Raw genomic sequence first — 23,025 nt, forward strand, 5'->3', positions numbered from 1 at the left:
AGCAAACTCGGCAGAGAATGAGATCTGGGAAGTGGGTTGCAATCACTGTGGGTTTTGGGGTTTTGGTTGGTTGGGGTTTTTTGGAGGTATTGCAAGTGGGTAAAAATCTTACTTTGAATACAGTAAAAGCTTAATACAGTAAAATTATCTGTAACTATAATAAGAAATTTGTGCTAATTGAAGAAGTAATATGTTTTTAGAAAATTGCTGGTGAAACAAATTTTATTTCTCTTAAAAACTTTTCTCCCTTATGTTGCATACAGTACAAACTGTAGTTTGTAGGTTGTTACAAAAATGAAGTCTGAAATTATGTTACTATATCTGAACAATGCTGTTTAAGATGCGACTTTACAGTAACCTAAGGCATCCCACCTTCCTGCCCCCCTCCCCTCCCCTTTCCCTTCAAACATATTTCTTCAGGGACATAAAAGTAAGTCACAGACTTGCAGCAAAATCAGGGATATTCACAGACCTCCTACTGGCATATAAATTTAGATACACTGGCTAAATATTTTTCCCATATGCTAGCACATTAGGATTTCTTTCTACTTGAGATCTAGTCTGTGTAAATCCAATATATCCCTGGGTAGGTAGTTCTCCCGATTGAGAAGTTGGGAACTAAATTTATAGTTTTATTCTGCTAGTGTACTATGGGTGTTATACTGGAAATGTGCAATGCCTGCTGATTCTTTAACTGATGGTGTGATTCCATTTTAGACAAAAATAGAGTCGGAACGGATAATAGGTTCAGTGGGTAAGAAAGTTCCACAAGAAATTGGAATAAAAGTGAAAAATCACTCCAGTGGCCTCTCCTTGGTACACAGTAGGGATTTTAAGCAACTGCTGCAAGGGATCACTGGGGAATCTCCACTGAGACTGGCGGAAATGAATGTTAAAGAATTTGCTGGCTTCCACATAGGACTTTTAAACAAGGTAAACAGCATAGTGATCTTGCATGATTAAGCAGTTAATCTCATCTGTTTTGAATGGGTAACTTTTATGGACTTGGTGTAGAAGAAGGAAGTAAACACTTTCACTGAATTGTGAAGAGTGTAGCACAGACATAAATAGTGAGAAGAGTAAATGCAATTTTTTGCACTTGATTTTGGGGACACTGTTTGAAAATCCCGTGGTAGTAAACAAAGATTACTGTGTTTTAAGTGGCAGTCTCTGCAAAAGACAACTAGTGTTCATTGAGGAATTAACATGTTTATTGTTAATGGAGCTGAAAGCCCTAATGCTGAATAAGGCCTTGTTGAAAAGACAGTCATTGAGTCTGCTGTATCCAGTTATGAAACTCAGAAGTTACTTCAGAATAATTTTTTTAATACTTAACGTTATTACAGTTCATAGAGGAATTCCTCTGCATGAGGACTGATAGGTTAACTGAATGTTACCCATTTTGTTATAAAACTAGGATTTGAAGCCACAGGCATTCAGAAATGCATATGATATTCCTCGTCGCAGTCTTCTAGACCAGCTAACTAGAATGAGAGCCAATCTTCTGAAAACACACAGGCTTATCTTGGGGCAGGATGAAGGTAAGTAGCCACTGTTCTTCGTTAACCATTTGGTTAGAGTACAGCTATTAGTTTTTTATTCCCTGAAGTAGTGTTTTCTATCCTGAGTGTGGGAGCACAAGTGGACGTTGCATCATTTGTTGAGTCAGTCAGCGTCCTTTTCTGGACTCCAAAGGGGATAGAAGGAAATTCTTGCCTTCTGTCATGTGGGATGATGTGCTTGCTTTGAATTTTAAAAATAAGTTTCATGGCAGAGCTTTCCCATATGCTAGGGTTCAGTAGACATATTTTTTGTAGCAATGGTGGCTTAAAGGAGAGAGGGGCTTATGGCATTTTACCCTTGTTAGGTGCTGGTGGTCTAAGATGCAGTTGTTAGCATAGAAATCAAACTTGTTTATTTTTCATTCTTCTGCCAATTAAGTTCAACTCATGCCAGCTTTATTTTCAAAATTGTAGTCTTCATCTCTTCCTCCATAGTGAAAAGAAATAGTAATTTCTAGTTCTTAAATGCTGACACTTGCAGTTGAAGTGTGTGAAGTCTATATTGTCTTACTTTTAAGGTAGACTAAATTAAGCTTCTTGTTCTGTTGTAGACTGCCTTCATAGTGTTCCTGTTGCTCAAATGGGAAATTATCAGGAATACCTGAAAATGATGCCTTCACCCCTTCGGGAGATTGACCCAGATCAACCAAAAAGACTTCATACATTTGGCAATCCATTTAAACAGGATAAGAAGGTATGAGGAGCCACACTATCTGCTGTATCTTTATATTTAACATGGCTTGAAATAATTGCTGAGTAGATTTTACTCTCCCACAATTGCATTTGTTGCTAACCCTGGGTAGCTCTTCTATCATGTGCATCTTTCACGTGGTCCAAGAGAAACATGTAAAGAATTACACTGATTGCAGTGGCACTGGTCTGTCTCTGGTTACAGTGTACATTAGATATCTCTGTTCTGAGAGCTGTAAAGTGTTTTGAAAGTTACCTGGATTTTATCACAGAGGGACTTACTCCATCAATTAATTGATAGAACAGTTTCTATTTTGTACTGTTTTAAAATGTTGTGGTTTTGTGTGTGTGGTTTTTTTTTTTTAGGGTATGATGATAGACGAAGCAGATGAATTTGTTGCTGGGCCTCAGAATAAGATTAAGCGTCCTGGAGAGCCCAATACTCCAGCGTCACTAAAGAGAAGGCGTAGCATGTCACCACTGTTGAGACGGCCACAGTCACCACCTGTCGTAACAAATCATGTAGGTGGGAAAGGGCCACCCTCTGCTTCTGGATCCCCATCTTATCTGAACCTCAAAGGCATCCCAGCAAATAAAGGTATATTGAGTTGTAGTACAGCCGCTTGCATGGTCACAAGTGGGAATATCTGTGTTTTAAAAAAACACAAACAAAACCCAAACCAAACGCAAAACACCCCCTCCCCCCCCCCCCCCCCCCGCCCCGTGCCTCTGTGTGCTTTCTGAGTTGGTTCAAAAGGGTATATCAGTGTGTATGTATGCTTTAGTGTTACAAGAACTGAGTTTCTTTTGTTGGCCTAGATAAAAAGACTGCTGCTATAGCTAATGGTCTGGAATAAAAAAATAATTTTTATGTACCGTTTTTTTAAGAAAACAATACTGAACCTATTGCTAAAACAGTTTGGAGGTAGCAAGGGTTTCAGATCAGCTTTTAGTTCTCATCTGTGTACTCTGTGCTGGAGAAGGAAAGTTGAAATATGGTTAGGTTTTAATTTCCCACAAATACAGATTTTCTTACCCACCTATTGCAGCAGATGGAGTCGGAGGAAAAATCTGTTAGCTGGACTTGGGGGAAGGAAGGAGGGAAAGCATATAGTATGCCAGAAGTCATAACGTTGCAATAGGAATACAGAAAATGGTGACTTCATAATAGTGATAAAAGATGGTAACAGCCCAAAGAGAAGTATTCCTTTGGTTGTGTCAAAGGTTGAATAGAAGTATTGGAGAGTTCTTCAGCACTGTGATACCACTACACAGTACTTCAAACAAGAAAGGATACAGAACTGTTTCCTCCTGGTTTTTTGATACTGCAGTTACGCACTATAAGATACATATTTTTAATTTGTAGATACCAATAACAGTGTTGTCCAAGATGGCAATGGAGAGAAGAAAGCAGAAAATTGCCAGTCACTGGAAAAGGAAATGGATGGCTTACCTGTGCAAATGGCTGCTTCGGTTCCAGCTGCTGTGGGAGAGGATGAAATGTTACCCAATGACTTAGACTCTCTACCTGTTGAATTCAATTGTTTAAGCGAAGATGGGTTGGATCATAAACCTGGTACCAACGCGCTTGTTCGAGGGCCTCTAAATTACAGTGTGACTGGAGATGACCAAAAACGGGCAATGGAGTCTACTTCCGAATCTGTGCCAAATTCATTTAAAATAACACCTATGATGTTGGAGGGAAACAATGCTGATATCAAAATTAAAGTGATGAAAGAGGTTCGCAAACCTGGAAGAAGTAAGTTGTGGGTTTGGGTTTTTTTTTTTTAATTAATATATTACACATGGTGCTAGAGAGAAGACTCTTGAAATAAGGAGGTATTCTCAGTATACATACAACTTCAGATTCTGAGTAATTTCTGATTGCGTATGAGCAATGGAGGGACAAAAAAGGAGGAAAGTTCTTGCATGCTGGGCAGGTGAGTTGAAGTTTAGGCAGCAGTACTTGGGAAGTTGAGTGCCAAGTGACCTTGTTTGCCCTTGAAGGTAGTTTAGATGGTACAAATAGTACCCTGTGAAAGCACCTTTTAGAGGTTCTGGTTTTGTTACTGATGATCTAATGAGACTAGATAGACTGCCTTATGCTACACCGCACTTTGCATACGCGTGTGTAGGTTGCTCCGTGCCTGTCAGTACTTCCTTTGGAGGGCAAAGGCATATGTAGCTGCAAGGGTGCGGCTTGTAATATGTTTGAAAGGGAATCTTGACAGATAATAGTGAAGTGATACTTTTTTTTTATTTTGTGAGACAGTGTAATTACTGATGGAACACTTCGCAAACTCTTACGAACTGAAGACTGAAAATTAATTTATTTTTTTTCTTTTCCTGTAAAGTTTGATAACCCCTGAAAATCTAAAACGTTGTGAGGAAAGCAACTTGCCTCCTCAGCTTTTGTTACATGTTTTGCCTATAATTCGATACAGGATCAAAACCAAAACAGTAATCTGAAACTCCAACTAAGGTAGATGCTGTAGGTTTTGCCATAGGCATAATCTGTCTGGTTTTTTCTTAAGTCCCTTATGTAGTTTGTCTGAATTATTTCTACAAATTAAACTACTGAATATTTTTCTAATACATTGTCAAGTGCCAGTAATTAGTATAATGGACTGTTCTTAATTCTTTTGTTAACTCTGATCTTGCATTGCTTTGCCAAAACTCCATATTTTGTTGAGGCATATAGTCACTGTGGCAGAATGAGGCTACTGAGAAGTGAAGCCATTTTTATGTTGCATCTGTATTTCATTTTTAAGATGTTTTAAAACTTCCTGTTTGGGTATGTCTTTTCTTACTGTTTTACAAAGTGGCCTCATCTAATCTTATATCAAATTCATGTCTAGTAAAAGATGATGTAGAGTAAAATAGTACAATGTTCAGAATGAGTTACCTGCCTTACTGCAGAGTTCAAGTGGTCATCAAAAAAAGAAGCTAAATAGTAGTGGGTTAAATATACACATATATTCACATTTCTGACCGTATATCCTCTCTGTACCTGCTGCATCACTCTGAGCAGGCTCTTAGTCGCAGCACCATAATACCTTCATACTGGGTTCAACTTTGGAAAATACTGAACCAGTGCTATATTTTAATTTGTTTCTAATTTAATGTGCCCATTTCATTCTTTTGCTGTGGATGTATTTCCTGTGTACCATATTAACTGTGCTCACACCAAGCATTGATAATTATTCTGAGAGAACTAATCCTAACCTGTGCTTTAAGAAATGACAGCTCAAGGTTAAAAGAGGGCTTGGTTGGCCATATGTGCATATTAACTGATGACACTGTGGTCAGGGAGATACGAAGTTCTACCTAGCCTGCATTTTCTGAGGACAGATGTTTGTAGCTGCTGCTCTTAAAGAGAACCTAATTCTTCGGTGCCATGTTTGAACACCAGATCATCAGTATCACTTCAAATTATTGGCATCACCTGCTTTCTGTGCATAAAGCTAACGTGGGCTTTTTTTCTTGCCTTGCATGTATTACCATACACAGATGCATGAAACAGGGCTTTGTTTTTTCGTTTGGCTGTTAAGTTTTATTGCAGATGCATTTACAAGATTTATTTCTAATGTATGGTTGGATTTTTATCTTTTTTTTTTTTAGATTATGAAAAGATTTTCTCTCTTCTTGAGGAAGTACAAGGACCTATGGCAATTCAGAAATATTTCATTGAATTTGCTATCAAGGAAGCAGCAAGGTTTGTGTAGATACAAATTATTCCGAGTCGTAAATTAAATGTTAATTTAGGTCATGGTAGTAAATCATGAACTTCTGCACTGACAATATTTTCTTTTTGACCATACTTCAGTTCCTATAGTTGTTCTAGTGGTCAAGCTACCATTATATTTTTCGTAAACTGTCTTCACTTAAAGTTTAAACGTGAAATAGAGAGGTGGGTTGTTACTGAAGACCAATCCAAAATCTGGGTGGGCTGGGGAAGGGTGGTTGTATTAAACTAAATTTTCTGGTCATTCTAATGCCAGAAATAAAGCAAGCTCTTTCATACTGGAAACAGAGAGCCTTTGGTAATATGATTTGTCATGGCTGAATAGTCTTGAGTTATTCAACTGTATTTTTTGAAGAAAAAAATTAAATTGCTCTCCCTCTCTTCTGTAGGTTTAAAAAACGGGTCTTAATACAACACTTAGAGAGAATACTAGAGGAACTAGAGTTCAACAGCCTACCCAACAGAGTTAATCATGTCAACAGTAGATAATAATATACCAGCCAGACGAATATGGACCAGGAATGAGTTTGCTGTGCCGCAGAAGAGTGGAAGAGGATGTAGCTGCTGCCCTCACCATCTTGGCAGCCAAGTGATTTTACTGTCGCAGTCTGAGAAGAAGCAGTGGAGCTTTAACTTTAAGAACCTCTATCGGCAGAAGCTGGGCTATAACCTTAAGGATTTGCTATGAAAGGTGTGGCTTTTTTCCTGTGGAGGGTGCTATTTGCTCAACAGGCTGAAGAAAATAACTATTGCTGCCCCTCCTGCAGGTGATGAGAATTTACTCATTTGAACGCTGTCATTAGACATTTACGTGCTATAGGCAGCAGGTTGCACTAAAATGGGGCACTGTCAAATGCACACACTGTCTGCATCGTGGAGAGAGCCCGTGTGTTCCCCAAAAAAACCCTCCCAGAAACACCTGCACTGGTAAAATTGCATGTTGCCACCACAGAGACAAGGGTCCTGTTCCCAAGAACTGCTAGCCATGCCTTTAAACTTGAGATTCAGTGTAGATTGAGAGTAAAGAAACTGCTATTGTGTTAATGAAAGCTAAAGACAGCCCTGTGACTGTTACCACCCGATGGTCACTAAACAATCTACCTCAGACTCTCTTCTGTTTTGTCTGCAGACATTATGAAAGTGCACCTGAGGCTTCCCAGGTCCCCGACTTCAGTTCTCTTTCATCCTGTGAGGAGGACGGAGATTCTTCAGGTGGCCTTGGCACACGCTGTGCTTTGGAAGCACTAAAAGGAAACGCTTTTAAAAACGTGTATTTTAATGTTCATACAAAAGAGATTATTTTGAACAGTATTGTTACCAGATCACTAATTTGATATTTTAACTGTATAATTTTTTTGGAACATATGTATATATAAAATAAACCATTTTATTAATTTTTAATAAGTGCTAATCTGAGGAGTCTGTAGCGGGCAGCACTGAGTTCCTCCAATTACTGTTACCAACAGACTGCTAATATTTTTGTAAAACCAGTGAGTAGTGCAGCTGTACTGCAGCTGAACCTGATTTTGCATACCCTGAAACACAGCTTGTGGTGATAGTTGCAGAATGTGTTCGTGCCCTGGAGCACCTGCCCCATCACTCCGCTTAGCCTGCGTGGGGTGCACATTTTTACTCAGTATTAAAGGCACTAAGTTCCAATTTACCAAACCCTTGGTTACCTGAGCTAGTATCCTCTCCTCCGTTCCTCTTGCTGTTTTGTCCAAAGGTAATCTTATAGATCGCAAAACATACAAAGAAGACTGAAGCACCTGCATGTAATTATTTTTTTTTCCTTTAAAGCAGTAGCAATAATGTGCCAGTCGTAAAGCAGCTCTTTGGATAATTGTGTATTTTCAGTTGTTCACACGTAATATCCTCTCATCCTCTAACAGCTTTCTTTTGAAGACAGGTTGAAGTTGTGCTCATGTTGACTAGCTCTTTACCTCCTACTGCAGATATCCTAGAGATTCCAGTTGACTAGCCAGCACATGAGAGGCAGGGAAACAGATTTTAGCTGGTGAGCCTGTACTTCTCTGTTCTTAGTGGTATTTTTAGTATTAGCCAGCCTGTGAGACATCTTTTCCATCCTCTCTGAAGCAGTGGCCTTCTGGAAAGATGCAGTTTGACCATTGGAATTCTGCTAGTGAAATTTAAGAAGAAAACAAAATCCAGCAACAGCAAATCTCTGTCACACTGTTGTATGAATGAAGTGATATAGGGAAAGGCATTGCTATAAATGTACCCTAATTCTTCTCTTAGAAGTAGATTTTATTCTTCTGTACAGCCAAACATTTTTTTAAAAAAACAGAAATAGCTTGGAGTGATACAAAGGGGGATTCACTCCTTCAGAATCGTTGTCTGGAAGCTGTATGTTGCCATGATAGACCTCCCATGGCTAATGTTGGACTCTTCAAGGGAATTTATTTACGGAGGGTTAGATATACTGTGCATATCTCATTTTAAAATGGCCCGGTTGCGTGGATCAAGTTGCATGTAATACGCTATTTTTGAAATAGTAGGTGGTAAGAGGAGACAGCTTTCTTCAATATAGTTAATGGCTATTTAATTTTCTTTCCTGATGCCAGAGACAGTCACTTGATCATAGTGTGTCTGAGCAGGGGCTGAGCTCTTAACTAGTGACCTTGTTAGTATGTAAACCTGCTCTTCGACGTGATGCAGTTGGCTGCCAAATTTGCTGCAGGAAGCTGGTGACTTTCATTCACTTGTTTGGAATCTTGTACTTCAGAAGCTATCAAAATAGTCCATTTGACTACAAGCAGTGAGAATTTTTCCCTTACCCCACCATTATTTTATCTGAATAAATTGAAACTGGATCAAAATACCGGAGGGAAAGAAACTTTATAGTGAACTGGACATGAGTCTTCATAAGAAGGAAGGAAGATGTGCCGTCCTCACAGGTTGTGTCAGTGAAGAGGTGAAGAAAAAGGAGCAGCAGTAATTCATCCAAGAGCGCCAAAGTGTGTCCCGAATCGACCACAAAATGAACATCGCTTGCGTAGGAAACAGTAAATGCTCCATGACTGTGTTAATGAGACTCTTAATGGAGGTAACTTGTTGTAAGACAAGCGGCCGTGCTGGATGTGGGTGAAATGTGCGTTGAACGAACACAGCTGCAAGCTTTGAATAGCACACTTGGACGTGCGACCGGGACAGCCAGGAGAGGTTACGGGAGTGTCAAGGCTTGCCTTTTCTGGGTAGAGACCATGACCCCACAAGCAACAGCTGTGTAACTGAGAGCGTGTCTGGTCTGTGTGACGGAGCCTCTGCGCAACAGCAGTGTTCCTCAGCAAGGGCTCCGGAGACGGCACAGGTCTGCAAATACGTGTATGTGTGGATGGAGTCTGGAAAAGCTGTATGTGCTTTGCTCAAACCTAGATTTTTGAGCCCTTATCTAAGGTTGAAATAATGGATGTTCAACTGGGATCTTAGAAAGTGGGGGGAAAAGTCCAGCGTGCTGTGATCCCCGTAAGGAACATTGTCTTAACACTCCAAATCGTTAAGCGCTTACCTTGCTGCTGTGGGTAGAAGGGTTGTGTGGTACTGTGGAGTCTGGATAGCTCTGTGTTCTGCTTTTTTTAACTAGGTGTCCTCATTGCTCGTTACCTGTGTTTTTTCCCCTTGTAGACATCAAGGAGTTTTCCTCTTAAAATGAACCCGTAGCCATGCACCTCCCAATCCAGTCACTGATGGCAGATGCCTGTTAGGTGCTGCTGTTCCCAGTTTGTGTGTGCAGTGCGTTTACGATGGGCAAGTGTATTCTTGCCCAGCTCTAATCGGCGTCAGAAAGCAACTGTCACTTTCCAAAATAAAAGCTGCAGAGGCTGTTCCTGTGCTATGCTTGACTTTGCAGTGGTCAAGCAGTTGTGTATCTGCCTTTACAGGAAACCGTAAAAAAAAAAAAAAAACCAACAACAAAAAACCCAACAAAAAAAGCCCCAGACCTTTTTTCTTTTTTTCCTTGTTTTTTCCTTCCCCCCCCCCCCCGCCCCCCCCTTTTTCTTTTTCTTTTCCTGTTTTTCTTGTAGTTTTCTCCAGGTTCAGCCTCTAAAGTGGCTGGCTGAAATGGCAGCAATGTAGGGTATTAAGTTTGTTTCCATTTGTTCAGTTCTTTAATATCTACTGAGAAACTTCTGATGGAAAAAAAAATGGAAATGCATTGGCCAACAGAAACAAACTATTAAAAAAGCCTATAAAGCTAAAAAGTGTTTCATACCAGCAACATGGCAACATCACACATTTAGCAAATGGACTCTAGAACGCTTGTCTTGAAGAATATGCGACTTAGTTAAGCTGAAAACAAGGCCAAGACACCTCAAATCTGGCAGAAATGAGGTTTGGCAGAGATCCGAAGGAAGGATGTTAGTCATTGGATTTAAAAGAAGCTGCTGCTTTCAGGTTTGCAAAAACAAGTTGAAGTCTGTCTTAAGTGGAAAGGGAAGAAACTGGAGAAGAACAATGCCTTGGGATTTAGCAAGAATCTTGTGGCCTACAGGAATTGTTAAACTGTACTTCTAAATCTGGATCTTGTGATCATTTCGGGAAGGGAAGGCTGGACTTGTCAGATGTTCCTCATTCCAGTTTGACTGCAACCTGGCATGTTGTTTTCACCCTTGCAAGTAGACTGTTGGCTTGGCTTTAGCATTGGTGCTTTTCTTCTTTCATTCAGCACTGACAGTGTGTGCACCTGTCTCTAGGCAGTGGCTAAAACGGCCTGGAATTTTGTGGGAATGCTGTTGTCCATTGTGCAGGGAACACAGGTAGGGGCTGTGGATAGTCTGTGCGAAAAGCAGCTGCTGCTTGTGTGCTGTGAAAAGCCGGTTCAGCTTCCATCTGTTCCACTTTAGAGCCTTTGTTTTAAAAGTGTATGAGATGCTTCCCCGGGCTGGTAGTGCCAACCTGGTAACTTAGCAGCTGGTTACTCAGAGTTCAGAAGAAGAAGGTGTCAAGGAAGAAGTTAAACTGTTGGTACAGCCTTGTGCTAAACTCGCCAGAAAGCATTTTCATATGGAGTGGAAGAACATAGCTGCATGTGCCTTCCCTGAGTTGGCAGCCATGTGGGTTTGCCAGGAAAGGTTGGGACCACGTAAAGAAAACAAAATGAACCTTTACCATGAGTTGGGAACTACCAAAGCAGCTGCATATTAAGATTTTGAGCTTAGGCTGAAGCTCTTAATTTATGGTGAGGTCTTAAAAGAATAGTTTGGCCTGGAAAAGGCAGTGGAATGGAAACCTCTGATCAGATTTTTGCTGGAGATTTATTTGGTTTTTTTGAGAGCTTGGGGAAGTTTCATCTTCACATCCGCAATGGGAATTTCACGGCCGTTTCCTAGTCCTGGATCAGCTCCAACAGCAGTGGAAGTAGCTGGATCCTTGGCGTCTGTATGTGCTTGCTGTCATCTCAATCACTGTTGCTCCTCTAGTGCAAGCAGTCTTGCATAATGTCCCTTAAAATATCGGGCACCTCTAGCAATTTGCTGTAATCGAGTGCTCTGCTCGCCACTGCTGAGCAGCTATTTGTGGAGCATTTTCATGGTGTGTACCTATTTGTAAAACGCAGCCTTGCAGGATGGTGAAATGGGAGGAGAGGTTTATCAAGCATTTTGGTACTTCCCAGGGCAAAAACTCTGTGTGGTCAGTTTGGGTTTTTTTTTTTTTTTGTCTGTCATCTCCAAAGTGCGTGCATATTTAATGTTAAATTTTATTTGTAAGCAGTTAATATGTAGAATATGTCAAAGAGAGGTTCAGCTGTTTGTGAAGGATGGAGTTGGAAGGTTTCCCCTCCTGCTTCATCTTGTAGCTGTGACCTGCTGCTTGTGCAGAATTGGCCCTTGCAGAGAAAGGTGCTGGGCTGCGCTCAGGTTTTCCCTGGGGAGGGACTCTGCTCTGGAGCCATCCCAGGTCTGGGATATGTGACAACAGGCAACTGCCTCGTGGTAACTGGAGCTGGATTTTTTTGCTGGATTTGTGGAAACGTAGATACTGTTTCTTGAGGTGATGGTAGGAGTGTGAGCAGTTACTGTCTGGGCACAACTTGTAAAGCTTAGAAACCTCTTTGTGTAAACTGGGGTTGGAGTGCAGGCGGCTGAAGGTGTTGTGGTCGGTGTACGCTGCTGTAGTAGCTGCCTGGTCTCTTGGTAGTGGGTGCCTCAGGATTCAAGGGTGCTTTCGTAAGTAGGACAGAAATAAAAGCGAGCCCTCCTTGCCAAGACTAAAAAGTGATTAAAAAAAAAAAAGGCATTTTGCTGATTGCAGATGATGATAATGCAGCTGCTCAGTAGTGACATCCCAGCCATGGAAAAATAACATTGGTTCTTCAAGCTATTTTCCAGTCTGTGCAGTGTGTTAAAATCCTTCATGCACAGCTGGCACATTTAAGTTTGATTATGTTGTTGAAGTGACTGATCTGAGAGCAGCCTGGATCCCAGTTGCTTGCAGAATTCAAAAATAAGGTTGTTCCAATTCATCTGCAGTTGGTTATTTTGGAAGAGACACAAACTATCTCAAGTACTTTTAGGGCTGCTAATTAAAAGTCTTGTGGCAGTCCTCTGAGAGAGAGCGCCTTTAAAGATGGATGGAGGGACTTACCCAAGGTCATACAGTGTGTCACTAGCAAAGATGATTATAAAATCCATGCCCTAATTTGGTCTTGTACCCTGAATTATTTCCCTGGTGTTGAAAATCCCACCACAAAACAACACGGTGGCTGTGCTGGGCTGTTTGTCCGTGGGCTCCGACCTGCCAGCCTGGGTCTGTCACGGGGGGAGCGTGGGGTGGTGCTGGGGCAGGTCCCTGCAGCCAGCTGCCACGCAGAGGTGGCTGAAGTGGGTGCCTTTTGCTGGAAGTGCGCTTCTGGGGCTGGAAAAAAGCAGGAGCTTGGAAAGAGGGAGGCGGGAGGGCTGCAGAGAAGTTGCCCAAGCCTGTAGGCACTTGCGGTACTGCCTCTCCTTTAAAGCTGAGTTCTGGCTTCTGACCTGAGCTGCTCCGGTGTCTTTTTTTTTTTTTCTCAGACTTGTAAAAGTGTATTTTTAAATTCCGCTGACATCCCCTGGATTCAGGGCTCCTCCCTCTGCATGCCGGGAGTGGACAGAGCATTGTAGCCGCTACCCAAAATGTTTGGTAGCGTAAAAAGGAGATTGGTGGGGAACTGATGAGCTCTGGAAGAGGCTGTTTTAAGTGTATCATAGTGAGCAAATCCTCTTGCCGGGAGTATTGTTAGAAAACGGGCAGACAAGTGCGTGGCACTTGCAGTGCTGCCGCGGCGGTGTGGCTGCCTGTTTGCTGGCTGTGGGCAGGGCACGCCAGGGCTCCGCGTGCTGGCGAGGGATGCGGGGAAGGATGCTCATGGAGCTGCTGCTGCTGCGGCTATCTCTGCGGCTGGCGGCAGGTGAAACGGGGTGAGACTGACTCTTGGGAACTGGCTGTGAATTCCCCTCAGGAAAGGCGGTTGCTGGTGAGTCACGGCCCTGGCTGTGATGGGAAACTTGCTGGATAATAGGTTAAGTGATGGCTTTTTCCAGAAGTGCACACAACAGGACCCTGAGGAAGCTCTGACCTTGTGGGGCAGCTGAAAGCAGATTTTTGCCTGGGTTCCAGGTGGCCAAATTGTGCGTTCCTGTGGATGTGAGCAGCGCAGGCTTTCCTTCCCAGGGTCTGCCTTGCACCCCTGGGCTAAGCGTGGCCACTCTGTTGAGGCGAGAGGGGGCTGTGAAAGCAAGGAAACGAAAGGGACTGCTCTCGTCACGATAGGAAACCAGTAAGAGGCTGAAAATGCTGAGGAAAGCCTTGTCCCGTTCATCCCGGGGCACGGATACGCAGATGGGGAGCTGCTCAGAAAGGTGGAAACCTGCACCAAGCCGGTGTCCTTGGGGAGGCTGGTGCATGTGCTCCGTGTGGGGCTGGGGTCGGTGCTTTGCAAGTGGGCTGTCACGGTGCCACGTGCGGGGATCTCTGCTCTGCTCGGCTCTCCCTGGAGCCGCGTCTGACGTGACTCGCCACTCTTCTTGCAGTGCCTGTGTCTCTGCTCGCCCGTTAGCTGACCTCTGCTGAGCATCCCGTTGTGCTGCGTCCCAGAACGTGGTGGGCTTCGGCCTCAATTCTGGCCCTTTCGAGCTCTGCAGTTCGGGCTTGAGCATGAGAAGCAGAGGGCAGAGCGCCTTGCAGACCTGCCCTGACCACAGCTCCCATCACGCCGGGCTGGGGGACATCTCAGCCTGCCTTGGTTGAGGTTGTCCTCTCCTGCCAGCCCTGGCCACCCAAGGCAGCAGCACGGCTGTATGTGCAGCAGACCTGGGTTTATTTGCCAGCCCTGTCGCACCCCATAGGATATGTGGGTGCCTCCCGTGCGAGATGAACATGGGTCTCGCTCTGCTGTGGTTTTTCATGTGTGATCAGGAGCTGCTGTATTCAAACAGGCTTTGAGGTAGCAGCCAGCTTCTGCCTCAGCGTGGTGGTGGTAGCTTTGACATTGAAATGGCACAGCTGTCACCAAGGTCCCTGGGAGGCATCTGTATGGGGTGGGAGGCTGCAAATCAGCAGCAGCGCCGTGGTCTTGGAGGAGGGGGAAGTGTTTGGCCCCTTCTCTTCCCTCCCCGTGCTTTGCACTGCACCGAGGAGGTGGTGCCTCACTGGTGGGGCTGCCCTTGCTGGGGCTGAGCCCAGGCCTGGGGGTTCCTTGGTGGCCCCTGTCACGGGGTGGGGATCGTGTGGACACGGGGAAGCGAGCCGCTTCTTGGAGCGCCTGCCAAACTGGTTCCTCCAAAACTGCTCTTGGATGCTAGTGGCTCATTTTGTGCACTTCTGCATCCGGGATGGGGGAGTAAATGGCTGCCTAAGCATCTGCTGTGCAGGCCGGGCGCTCTTCCTGCATCCCGTTCTGCAGCAGGGACCTCCCAGGGACGGGGATGCTGGAGCAGCCTGGGGCTCAGAGGGCATCAGTGCTGGCCTTGGCTGGCTGGCCCTGAACTGCTCTAAAACATGCAGCAGAAATACCTTGGGGGTGGAGGGGAAATTTTTTCTTTTTTTTTCTTTTTTTTTTTTCTTTTTTTAAATCCAAAGTGCAGTCCTCTCGCAGCACAGCATGCCTCCAGCGAATCCCGGGGAAAATGGTTCAGCCAGCACCAGTGTGGGCACAGAGGGCACTGCCAGCACCACGGGCTCCGCCTGGCAGCAGGGGTTACACCAGGGATATGAACTGGGAGTAAATAGCTGCGTCCGCGTGTGGTCTGTGGGCTCCCCGGGACCACTGCTACCGGATGAGCCATTGGTTTGATAATCCAAATGTAACCTCAGATTTTTTTTCTTCTCTCCCTTTTTAAAAAGGCCTGGTAAGCGGTGCCACGGCACAGCCTGGGCCCCTGCCAGGGAGCCCTGGGGCTTGTGTTCCTGCCTGCGCTGCCAGGCTCCTGGCTGCTGCGCTGCTCCCTCAACTCCCGTTGGCCTTTCTTGGCTGGAAAAAGGATTAAGTTAGCAGGACAGGAAAATTAATTAGCTGCCATTTTAAGGATGTAGCTTTCCTTGCTAGTCCAAAGTGTTTTGAAATGACATTGTAGCACCGAGACCAACCTGGGGCTGGTTAAAGGGCTGTTACCTGCCGGACCGGTGGGTTTCCACTGTGGTTCTCCCCCAGGTGGTTACGGCTTCGAGGTGAACCTCAAGGCCAGATCAAAGGAGTGTTGTGCCTGCACTGCTAGTGCCGGCCGTGGAAAGCTGGTACCGAAGTTCTTCCTGCTTGTTTCACATTCAAAGTAGCTTTTCTGTGCCCTTCCCCTCCGCGCAGGCAGTGGGGGGCTGCAGGGCAAGCTGTGCCATCGCTGCTCAGATGGGGCTGGGGGACTGGGGGGGCTGCACACAGGGACCACTGCAGCCTCGGATGCTGTGGGCTGAGCCTCAGCCTTTCCGAATGGCCTGGTGGAAAACTGCCTCTTGGCGTAGGTAGCCCCCAAAAAGGAGCAGAAATGGTGCCGCTCTCCAGGTGTGTGTGTGTGTGTGTATCCAGCTGGAGGATGTCCCCACTGGAGGTGCTGGAGACGGAAAAGGGTGGCTGTGCTGCAGCATGGAGGAGAGCAAGGGAACCCAAAGCATGGGAAGCAAGTGATAAGGAAGCCAAAAATCATTTTAGAGTTAGAAATTGCCATTCCCTGCTTTCTCCAGGGAGGGAGATGCGCTGGTGCTCCAGGGGACCAGGAAGGGGCCGTGAGCCACCGGCTTTCCCGAGAAAGCCCTACTGCAGCAGTGGGGAGAGGGCACCCCGGGCTCACCCTCACACGCAGCGCTGACGGGTCTCACGGCTGCACTTTGCTTTCCTGCGCGGCAGCGCTGGTTCCAGCGCGCTCAGTCTCTGCCCACGCGGGGAGGGAGCCACGATGCTCCTCCGCAGCTCTCAGACGTGCGAGATCAGGAGCTACTGTCACAAGCGGTGCTACAGTTCAGCCCTCGCTGAACTCTAGGAAAAGGGGTTTCTGCCAGCTGTGCTTCCACCCCAGCCTCCGATATGGAAAGGGCAAGTGACAGCAAGAAACCTGACACAAACCGTGGTCCCTGTCTCCTCACCTTGTGAAGGTCTAAACGGCTCCTGCTCTCCTTAGCTTTAAACAAAAGCCCCCCCTGAACTCTCGCTGGCTGGTGAGGAAAAGCAGAAAAAAACCCAGCAAAATTAATGCAGATTAAACCTGCTACTCCAGCAATGAATGCAATTTATCAGCACATTATTTTTAGTATTTAACGTAGCAGAAACATCGCATCCTGCAGCCAAAGCAACTCAAGGCGCGATGGCAGTGAGGGCGCACGGGGCGAGGCTGGCATCTCCTCCTCTTGTCTAACCCGAGAAGCTCTTGGCAAAACTTCTGTTTTGCTTTTGAAGAAGGGAAGCTCCTCTGTGAAGAACTGCATGTTGCAAGGTAAGCACGAGGTAGCTCTGGGCGCTGGTTGAAGTGCCCCCTCCTCAGAAGGCTGCGGACCGTTTGGTTTTCCTTACCCCCGCTCGGTGCTGGATGCAGGCAGCCGCAGCGGCGTGGCAACGGGAGCCTGCTGCTCTCTCGGGTGCAAGCGTGATGGATGCTGCAGTTGAGCAAACTCCTCGAGTTCTTTGCTAACTTTTCAACCTCCCCCAACTGAAAAGCAGAACAGCGAGTGAAAAGCCGTCTTGCTCAAGCCCAAGATTTTAACTGTCTCCAGCCTTGCCAGTAGGCAGTTTTCCCCAGCGACTGTTGCAACACCAGACCTTGCAGGGGCCTGTCCCGTGGCTTGGCAGGGGATTAGCGCATGGTAGAAAAGCCTTTGCTATGGTTAAATGGAAGACAGAAAATACGTCAGCTCTGCCAGATACATTAATTAGGAACCTCAAAGGCAGGCAGATCCCCCAGGCTGGTAACATTTCCCTCCTAACTGTTTCTTTTAGCTACTTGTAGCGTGCTATTTTGATTCCCCCCACTGATCTCATCTCATAGCTATGAACACCAGGCCAGGCATGCACTTTCACACAGAGCTGCTGTAATTAAGGCAATCACTTCTTGTCAATGCTAGGCAGTCACTTTTAAATATTCGGTCATCAGGGATTTGCTGCAGCAGGCTCCAGGTTGGTCAGAAATAAACTCCCAAACACTTCAAGGATATCAATTTTTATTGAACATTGCAAGATCAATAAGAAAAAATAATTTGTACAGCTTTGTGATATAACCATTGCTGCTGAAGGGTAAGGCTACTTGTCTCGAGGAGAGACTGGATGCAGCGAACAGGGTGTTCCCGGTAGGACCCGCTCCCAGAAGCAGGTGATGTTCTCCACTCACCCTGTCCCACAGCAGCACCTTCCCCCTCGGGCAGCTCCACGTAGCCTTACGGTAGCACAAATGGGGCTTCTTAGACATGAGGGGTGAGCAGCCCTGCTCTAAGAGACCCTCTGCAAATGGCTCACTGCCCACCACAGCTGCGGTATCAGTCTGGTACAGTGGTTACTGACCTTCTGCCTTGCTTCTCCCTCCCTCCCTCCGCTAATTCTGTCTTTCCTTTGAGCCTCACGAGGTCACCTGGCCAATGTTCAGCCCTTTCCTCTCTGCAGCAGCTGTTGCACAGCAGCCTCCTTCCCCAAGGAAAGGGCTCTGTCCTCAATAGAGAGCTGACCCGGTAACTATTTTTTGGCGGCCTTTGGTGACTGCATCTGGCAGGAGCAGATTTGTGACACCAGCTAGGGGGGAGCCAGGACACTTTAGGAAGTAATCCTGCAGCTCAGATGCTTTGAGCTGGCAGAGTAACCCTTTCTAACCAAACCCAGATGCTTAAGAGTGATTGTAGAGCAGCAGCTACGGATATTGCTCTAGCACTGGGGCACCCACTCCATAGGACGGGCAGAGCTAGAAAAAGAGGCTTCGGTTTACACAGTATTTTTGCTAAGCTTTTTGCCTTTGACAGTTCTTTTAACTGTTAAAAAAAAAAAACAAAAACAAAACATTAGGACAAAAGGCTGAGTTTCTATGGTGGCAGTGAGACATCCTCAGACTAAGCAAAATTCTAGTTGGGCCCATCAGTATGTCCGACTGCCATCCCTTTGCTATGTCAGATGGGTGAAATGCCAGACCAAGAGAAATTTTAGCATTGATTCCACCCCTAAGGGGAGATGAGAATTTAGACATTGGTGAGAGTTAAGAACTGCATCATCTGTCATAATACATGAAATCAAGACAGTAATCTTAAATCAATGAAGGGCTCAGCTGGAAAAAAGAAATCAAACTGAATGGCTCTGCGGGCAGAAAAGGGCGTAGTTGTGCCACGACCAGTTGATTACTGCTGCTGTACTAGTGCCAGCAAACAGAGCTAGCTGCTGGACCCTACCCCTGGACTGCTGACAGAACAGATACTTCTTATTGATGCTGAGATACTTCTCGTAGAAGATAACTTGGGAACTTGTATCTGGTGCCACACAGCATTCAGCCATCTGATGAACAATCCCATATTCACAACCAAAGGAACATAAATACAGTGGGTACACAAGCTGAGCAGAGTAGATTATCCACGTGATCAGATGTGAGCTGCCTCCCCCGCACCGGCACCAAATGTACAGCCGCACCCCAGGCAACTTGAGGCAACATAAGACAAGTTTACCCTTAAACGAAGGAGGGCAACATGGAAATGATGTGATAATAAAAACCTGGGGGGGGAGGGGGGAACAAAACCCCAAACCAAAAACCTTTGCACAACTATTTTTCAGCACTGTAAAAAAATAAAAATGAAAGCAATCTTTCTGACTTCCTGTGCCTACACCAAGCAGGTCTCCCAGGCATCCTAAGAACAGGAGGCGCTGCCCCTTTTTCTGCTGTTAAGTGATGCAGTGCACACAGTATTTCTGAAGGAGTTTCATAAACTGTTGTGCAAGCAAACTGAAAAAATAAATAGCACTCAAACATTCCCTCTTGTCAAAGAACATTAATTGCAGTAAAAACTAGCTTGCTTTTTTGTTTTAACTGAAGTTAAGTCTGCTGCAACTTGGTTTAATATATGAAAATTTGAAGATGTGTTTCACAGCATAACTGTAGAATAATTTACACTGCATTGCCAATTCACAATTCAGTCATTTTCATTAACAGTGTACAAAGAAGGTCATTAGTTTATATATATATACTTTATAAAGTCTGGAAGATCAATATAAATACTGCTCCAGAAATTAAAAAAGTGTTTACATCCCCGACTTGAATATTACATCTCAGTGTCCTGGATTATTATTATTATAATCTGTAAAAGTCTTAGCGGCGCAGAGGTTCAAGTTTTCGAAATTTCAGTGACGAGCTGGATGACAAAGCATCTTGGTTTGAAGAAGAATTCACTGTGTCTGGGGACTGGAACAATACTCTACCACGATGATTAAATACATAAAAAGATGGATGGTTCCTTAATGTGTCAAATGTCCTTCAAAATAAATGTAAAAAGTCAACATCAATACTCTTTCAGAATATGGGGTTTAGAAGAGGTCAGTTTAAGGTGTACCAGCTTTTACAGACACAGAAATACAAGTTTTTCAATCCAAAACTCTTGCTTGCTTTGTAAGTTTCCTAAACCAAAACACAGAGGAAATACAAAGCCAAGCATGAAAACTACTAACTGCTCCATGTGCAGAGGCTGCCCACCCCACAAAGTTCACCCTCCTTCCTTGAGCCTAGAGGCAGTATCGCTGCACGCACACACACCAAACGTGCCAGCCTTCGTGCAGCTGGCACTTGTGTTAGTAACCTTGATGCTGCTTACTGTCACCTTCCTGTCCCTTTCTGTGCCTGAAGCTAAGGGTTTTAGGTAAATACTACAAAATACAACAACGTCAACTTTTGTACTTTTCACACTCCCCTCTCTTTTTGGAAATGGCCAGAGAGGCCGTGTCTGCCCATCCGATTTCATATCCTTTTCAAAACCTTGATTCAAAATCCCTTATTTTCTTAAAAGGCTTTCAGATATCCCACCTCGAGTAGTTTAGTGCTAAGATTCAAATAACTCAGGCTCTTGTAAGGAAGCAGAGAAAGAGCGAGCCAGGCACGCTGCCCTGTAGACTATGAGACCACCTCACGACAGCAGTTTGTGGCTGCTGAGCTCTTACTTTGCACATAGACATTTCATTCCTCTATGAACTCTGCACAGCAGGATTTTGGATGAGGAAAAGCAAGAAGTTTATTTAATTTGTTTCAGTTATCTAATTCTCTCTGAAATTCAAGACACTGTTGGCTTTCCCAGGTGTGACTGTTCCTCTCAGTGTAACTGCCTACAATGTGCGTTAAAGAAGAACTGAGCTAAAGAGCAACTATTTCACAGTGTTCTGTTTGTAGAGTAGCAGTTAGAGGCGTTTATGAAAAGAGGAAATAAAACATACTTATTTTTTAGTTCTGAAGTGGCATCCATGTCTTTAAATTCTCCCGCGATATGTGCTATCCCATAGCAGGTGACTGCAAAGGCTAACAGAGTCTGAAGAACTATCTGTAACAGAGGGAAACACAATGCAACACGCACATTTCCTGATATCTACCCCCCCAAAAATCTCATCTTTCAAACAAACAGTGTCTCTTGTGCTTTTCATCCAGTGATAGTAAGTGCTCTACAGAGCTGGGAAATTCAACAGTAGGGAAACTGAGGCACGGGAAGATTTAATACCCCACCTATTTAGCATGGCAAATCGGTGGCAGAGCTAAGAAGAGCTTCAGCTGCCTGACAACTGGTCTGTGCTGCATGAATTGAACCAAATCACATGGCTCCTCAGCGAGATCCCTAGAACAAAACACTGTGTCCTTGTGCACTTAAGGATCTAATACTCTTTCCAAGAAGCAAGTTGGCTGCCAGCACACACTGTGCAGCGGTGGCAGCTGCCGCTCGGTCCAAACACCATGCCTGCTTGTTGTGGGTATTTGATTTCCTTACCTTTCTGAGTAAGCAAAAAATGGAATGGGTAATAACTGAAGTGGAACTAAAAAAACCAAGCAAATAAAGCAAATAAAAACAACCTCTTCCCGAAGCAGGTTGTGCTGGGATCAAATGGGTGTGCAGCCACGCTGGATAAACAAATGTCAGCCAACAAAAGCCAGAGGGAGGAGGATGTTTATGCTGCAAAGAAGGAGATGGATGCAAAAATTCTCTGAGCTACATTCAGGGAATTCCTGGACAAGATGCTTCAGGGTAGTACTTGAGAAGGAGAGGGAGGTCTGGACCTGGGGCTTGTTCCCTCTGGCAGATGTAACACAGCACAGGAAGCTGGGACAGAAAACACGGGTCCTTTTTGACAGCAGGAGCTCAAATGAAAGTGCAATTTGAAAACTACCTCACCCTTTACTCTTGCCTATCACATTTTAAAAAAAAAAAAAAAAGCAACTGAGAGACAAAACTATCCGCACAGCGTTACACCTTTCAAACATTGTAAAAACTTAAACTTACATCTATGGGCAACGTTTCATCTTCCTTTTCTGTTAATCTCATGTAAGAACGATCTGCAAAACGGAAACACAGACACGCATCGAGCCCCCCGTACGCGCCCAGCGACACAAACCCCTCGCGAACTTGCGGCCGGTCTGGGACACGTGTCACCCCCGCCGCCCCCGGGCTGCTCCCGGTGCGCGGCCGGTCCCCAGCCCCGGGCGGCCCCGGCCAGCTGCCCCTCCCCCGGCCGCAGGGGAGGCAGCCGCGCTCCGGCGGCCCGGCCCGGCCCCGCTCCCCCCAGGCCCCGGCCCCGGCGCTCCGCCCGGTCCTGCCCAGCGAGCCCCGGCCCGCTCCGCCCGCAGCCGGCCCACAAGGGCAGGGCCGCCCCGGCCGCGATGGTGCTGAGGATGATGATGATGATGACGATGATGCCGCCGCGGCCCGGCCCCCGCCCCGGGCGCTCCCCCCGGGGGCCTCCCCGCGCCGCAACCCCTCTCAGGCGGCTGCGCCCGCCCTGACCCCCCCCCCCGCCGCCCGCCCACTCACGCTGCGCCGCCGAGAAGGCGGCGTGGGCCAGGGCGAAGAGCCCGAGCCCCACCAGCCCCTTCCACACCGAGGCGGCCGCCATCGTCGCCGCCGCTCGCCCCGCCGCCGCCAGGGGCGCCCCCCGGCGCCCGGTGATGGCGTCACGGGCAGGGGCGGGGCCGGGCCGCGCCCGCCGAGGGGCGTGGCTGACAGGGCGTGGCTTTCCGCGGAAGGGGGCGTGGCCGCGCCGCCGCTTTCCCACGCGGGACCGTTGGCCATTGAGAAAAGCCAAGGGGCGGGGGCGGGCCCGCGGGGGTCCAGCGGAGCCCTCGCCCCCAGGTCGGGCCCGCTCCCCTCCCCCGGGCTGGAAGCGGGGTCGTTCCCGCTCTCCAGGTGTTCAGCCTCAAAGCCTGAGGAGCCCGTGCAAGAGGAAGTGGCGTCCGGGGATGCGCCGCGCGTGCGGGGGCAGGACCCCCGACCCCAGCAGGGCCTGGAGCAGAGCAAGGGGACCCCGCTGCCACGCGCGCGGCCGAGCCTTCACGGTCTTCCAGGCCCCCGCGGCACCACCATCGGGGGCACAACAACTCTTTGCGGGTGTTTTCTACA

General features: G+C 46.3%; 2 protein-coding genes across 5 annotated transcripts in view; one reads left to right on the forward strand and one right to left on the reverse strand.

Annotated features, from left to right (window-relative positions):
• Positions 1 to 7,401, forward strand: part of LOC102045848 (integrator complex subunit 6-like) — a 41,851-nt gene extending 34,450 nt beyond the window's left edge. For 2 of the 4 annotated variants that reach the window (XM_055727235.1, XM_055727236.1), the window contains 7 exons: positions 718 to 933; positions 1,418 to 1,541; positions 2,114 to 2,256; positions 2,619 to 2,850; positions 3,619 to 4,011; positions 5,874 to 5,967; positions 6,387 to 7,401. In XM_055727235.1, coding sequence (XP_055583210.1) covers positions 718 to 933; positions 1,418 to 1,541; positions 2,114 to 2,256; positions 2,619 to 2,850; positions 3,619 to 4,011; positions 5,874 to 5,967; positions 6,387 to 6,486 — 1,302 coding nt within the window. In that variant the 3' untranslated portion in view covers positions 6,487 to 7,401. The remainder of the gene's footprint in view (positions 1 to 717; positions 934 to 1,417; positions 1,542 to 2,113; positions 2,257 to 2,618; positions 2,851 to 3,618; positions 4,012 to 5,873; positions 5,968 to 6,386) is intronic. The other 2 variants (XR_008735204.1, XR_008735203.1) reach the window with 2 other exon arrangements.
• A 10,216-nt stretch (positions 7,402 to 17,617) lies between these two features.
• MMGT1 (membrane magnesium transporter 1) lies at positions 17,618 to 22,596 on the reverse strand. Its single transcript, XM_055727302.1, has 4 exons — positions 22,441 to 22,596; positions 21,913 to 21,965; positions 20,861 to 20,964; positions 17,618 to 19,911 (listed from the first exon to the last, which is right to left on the reverse strand). The coding sequence occupies exons 1-4, from the start codon at positions 22,520 to 22,522 to the stop codon at positions 19,749 to 19,751; spliced, it is 402 nt and encodes a 133-aa protein (XP_055583277.1). The 5' UTR covers positions 22,523 to 22,596; the 3' UTR covers positions 17,618 to 19,748.
• Between the last annotated feature and the right edge of the window lie 429 nt (positions 22,597 to 23,025).

The sequence above is a fragment of the Falco cherrug genome, chromosome 15, assembly GCF_023634085.1.
Source record: "Falco cherrug isolate bFalChe1 chromosome 15, bFalChe1.pri, whole genome shotgun sequence".
NCBI classification, from domain to species: Eukaryota; Metazoa; Chordata; class Aves; order Falconiformes; family Falconidae; genus Falco; species Falco cherrug.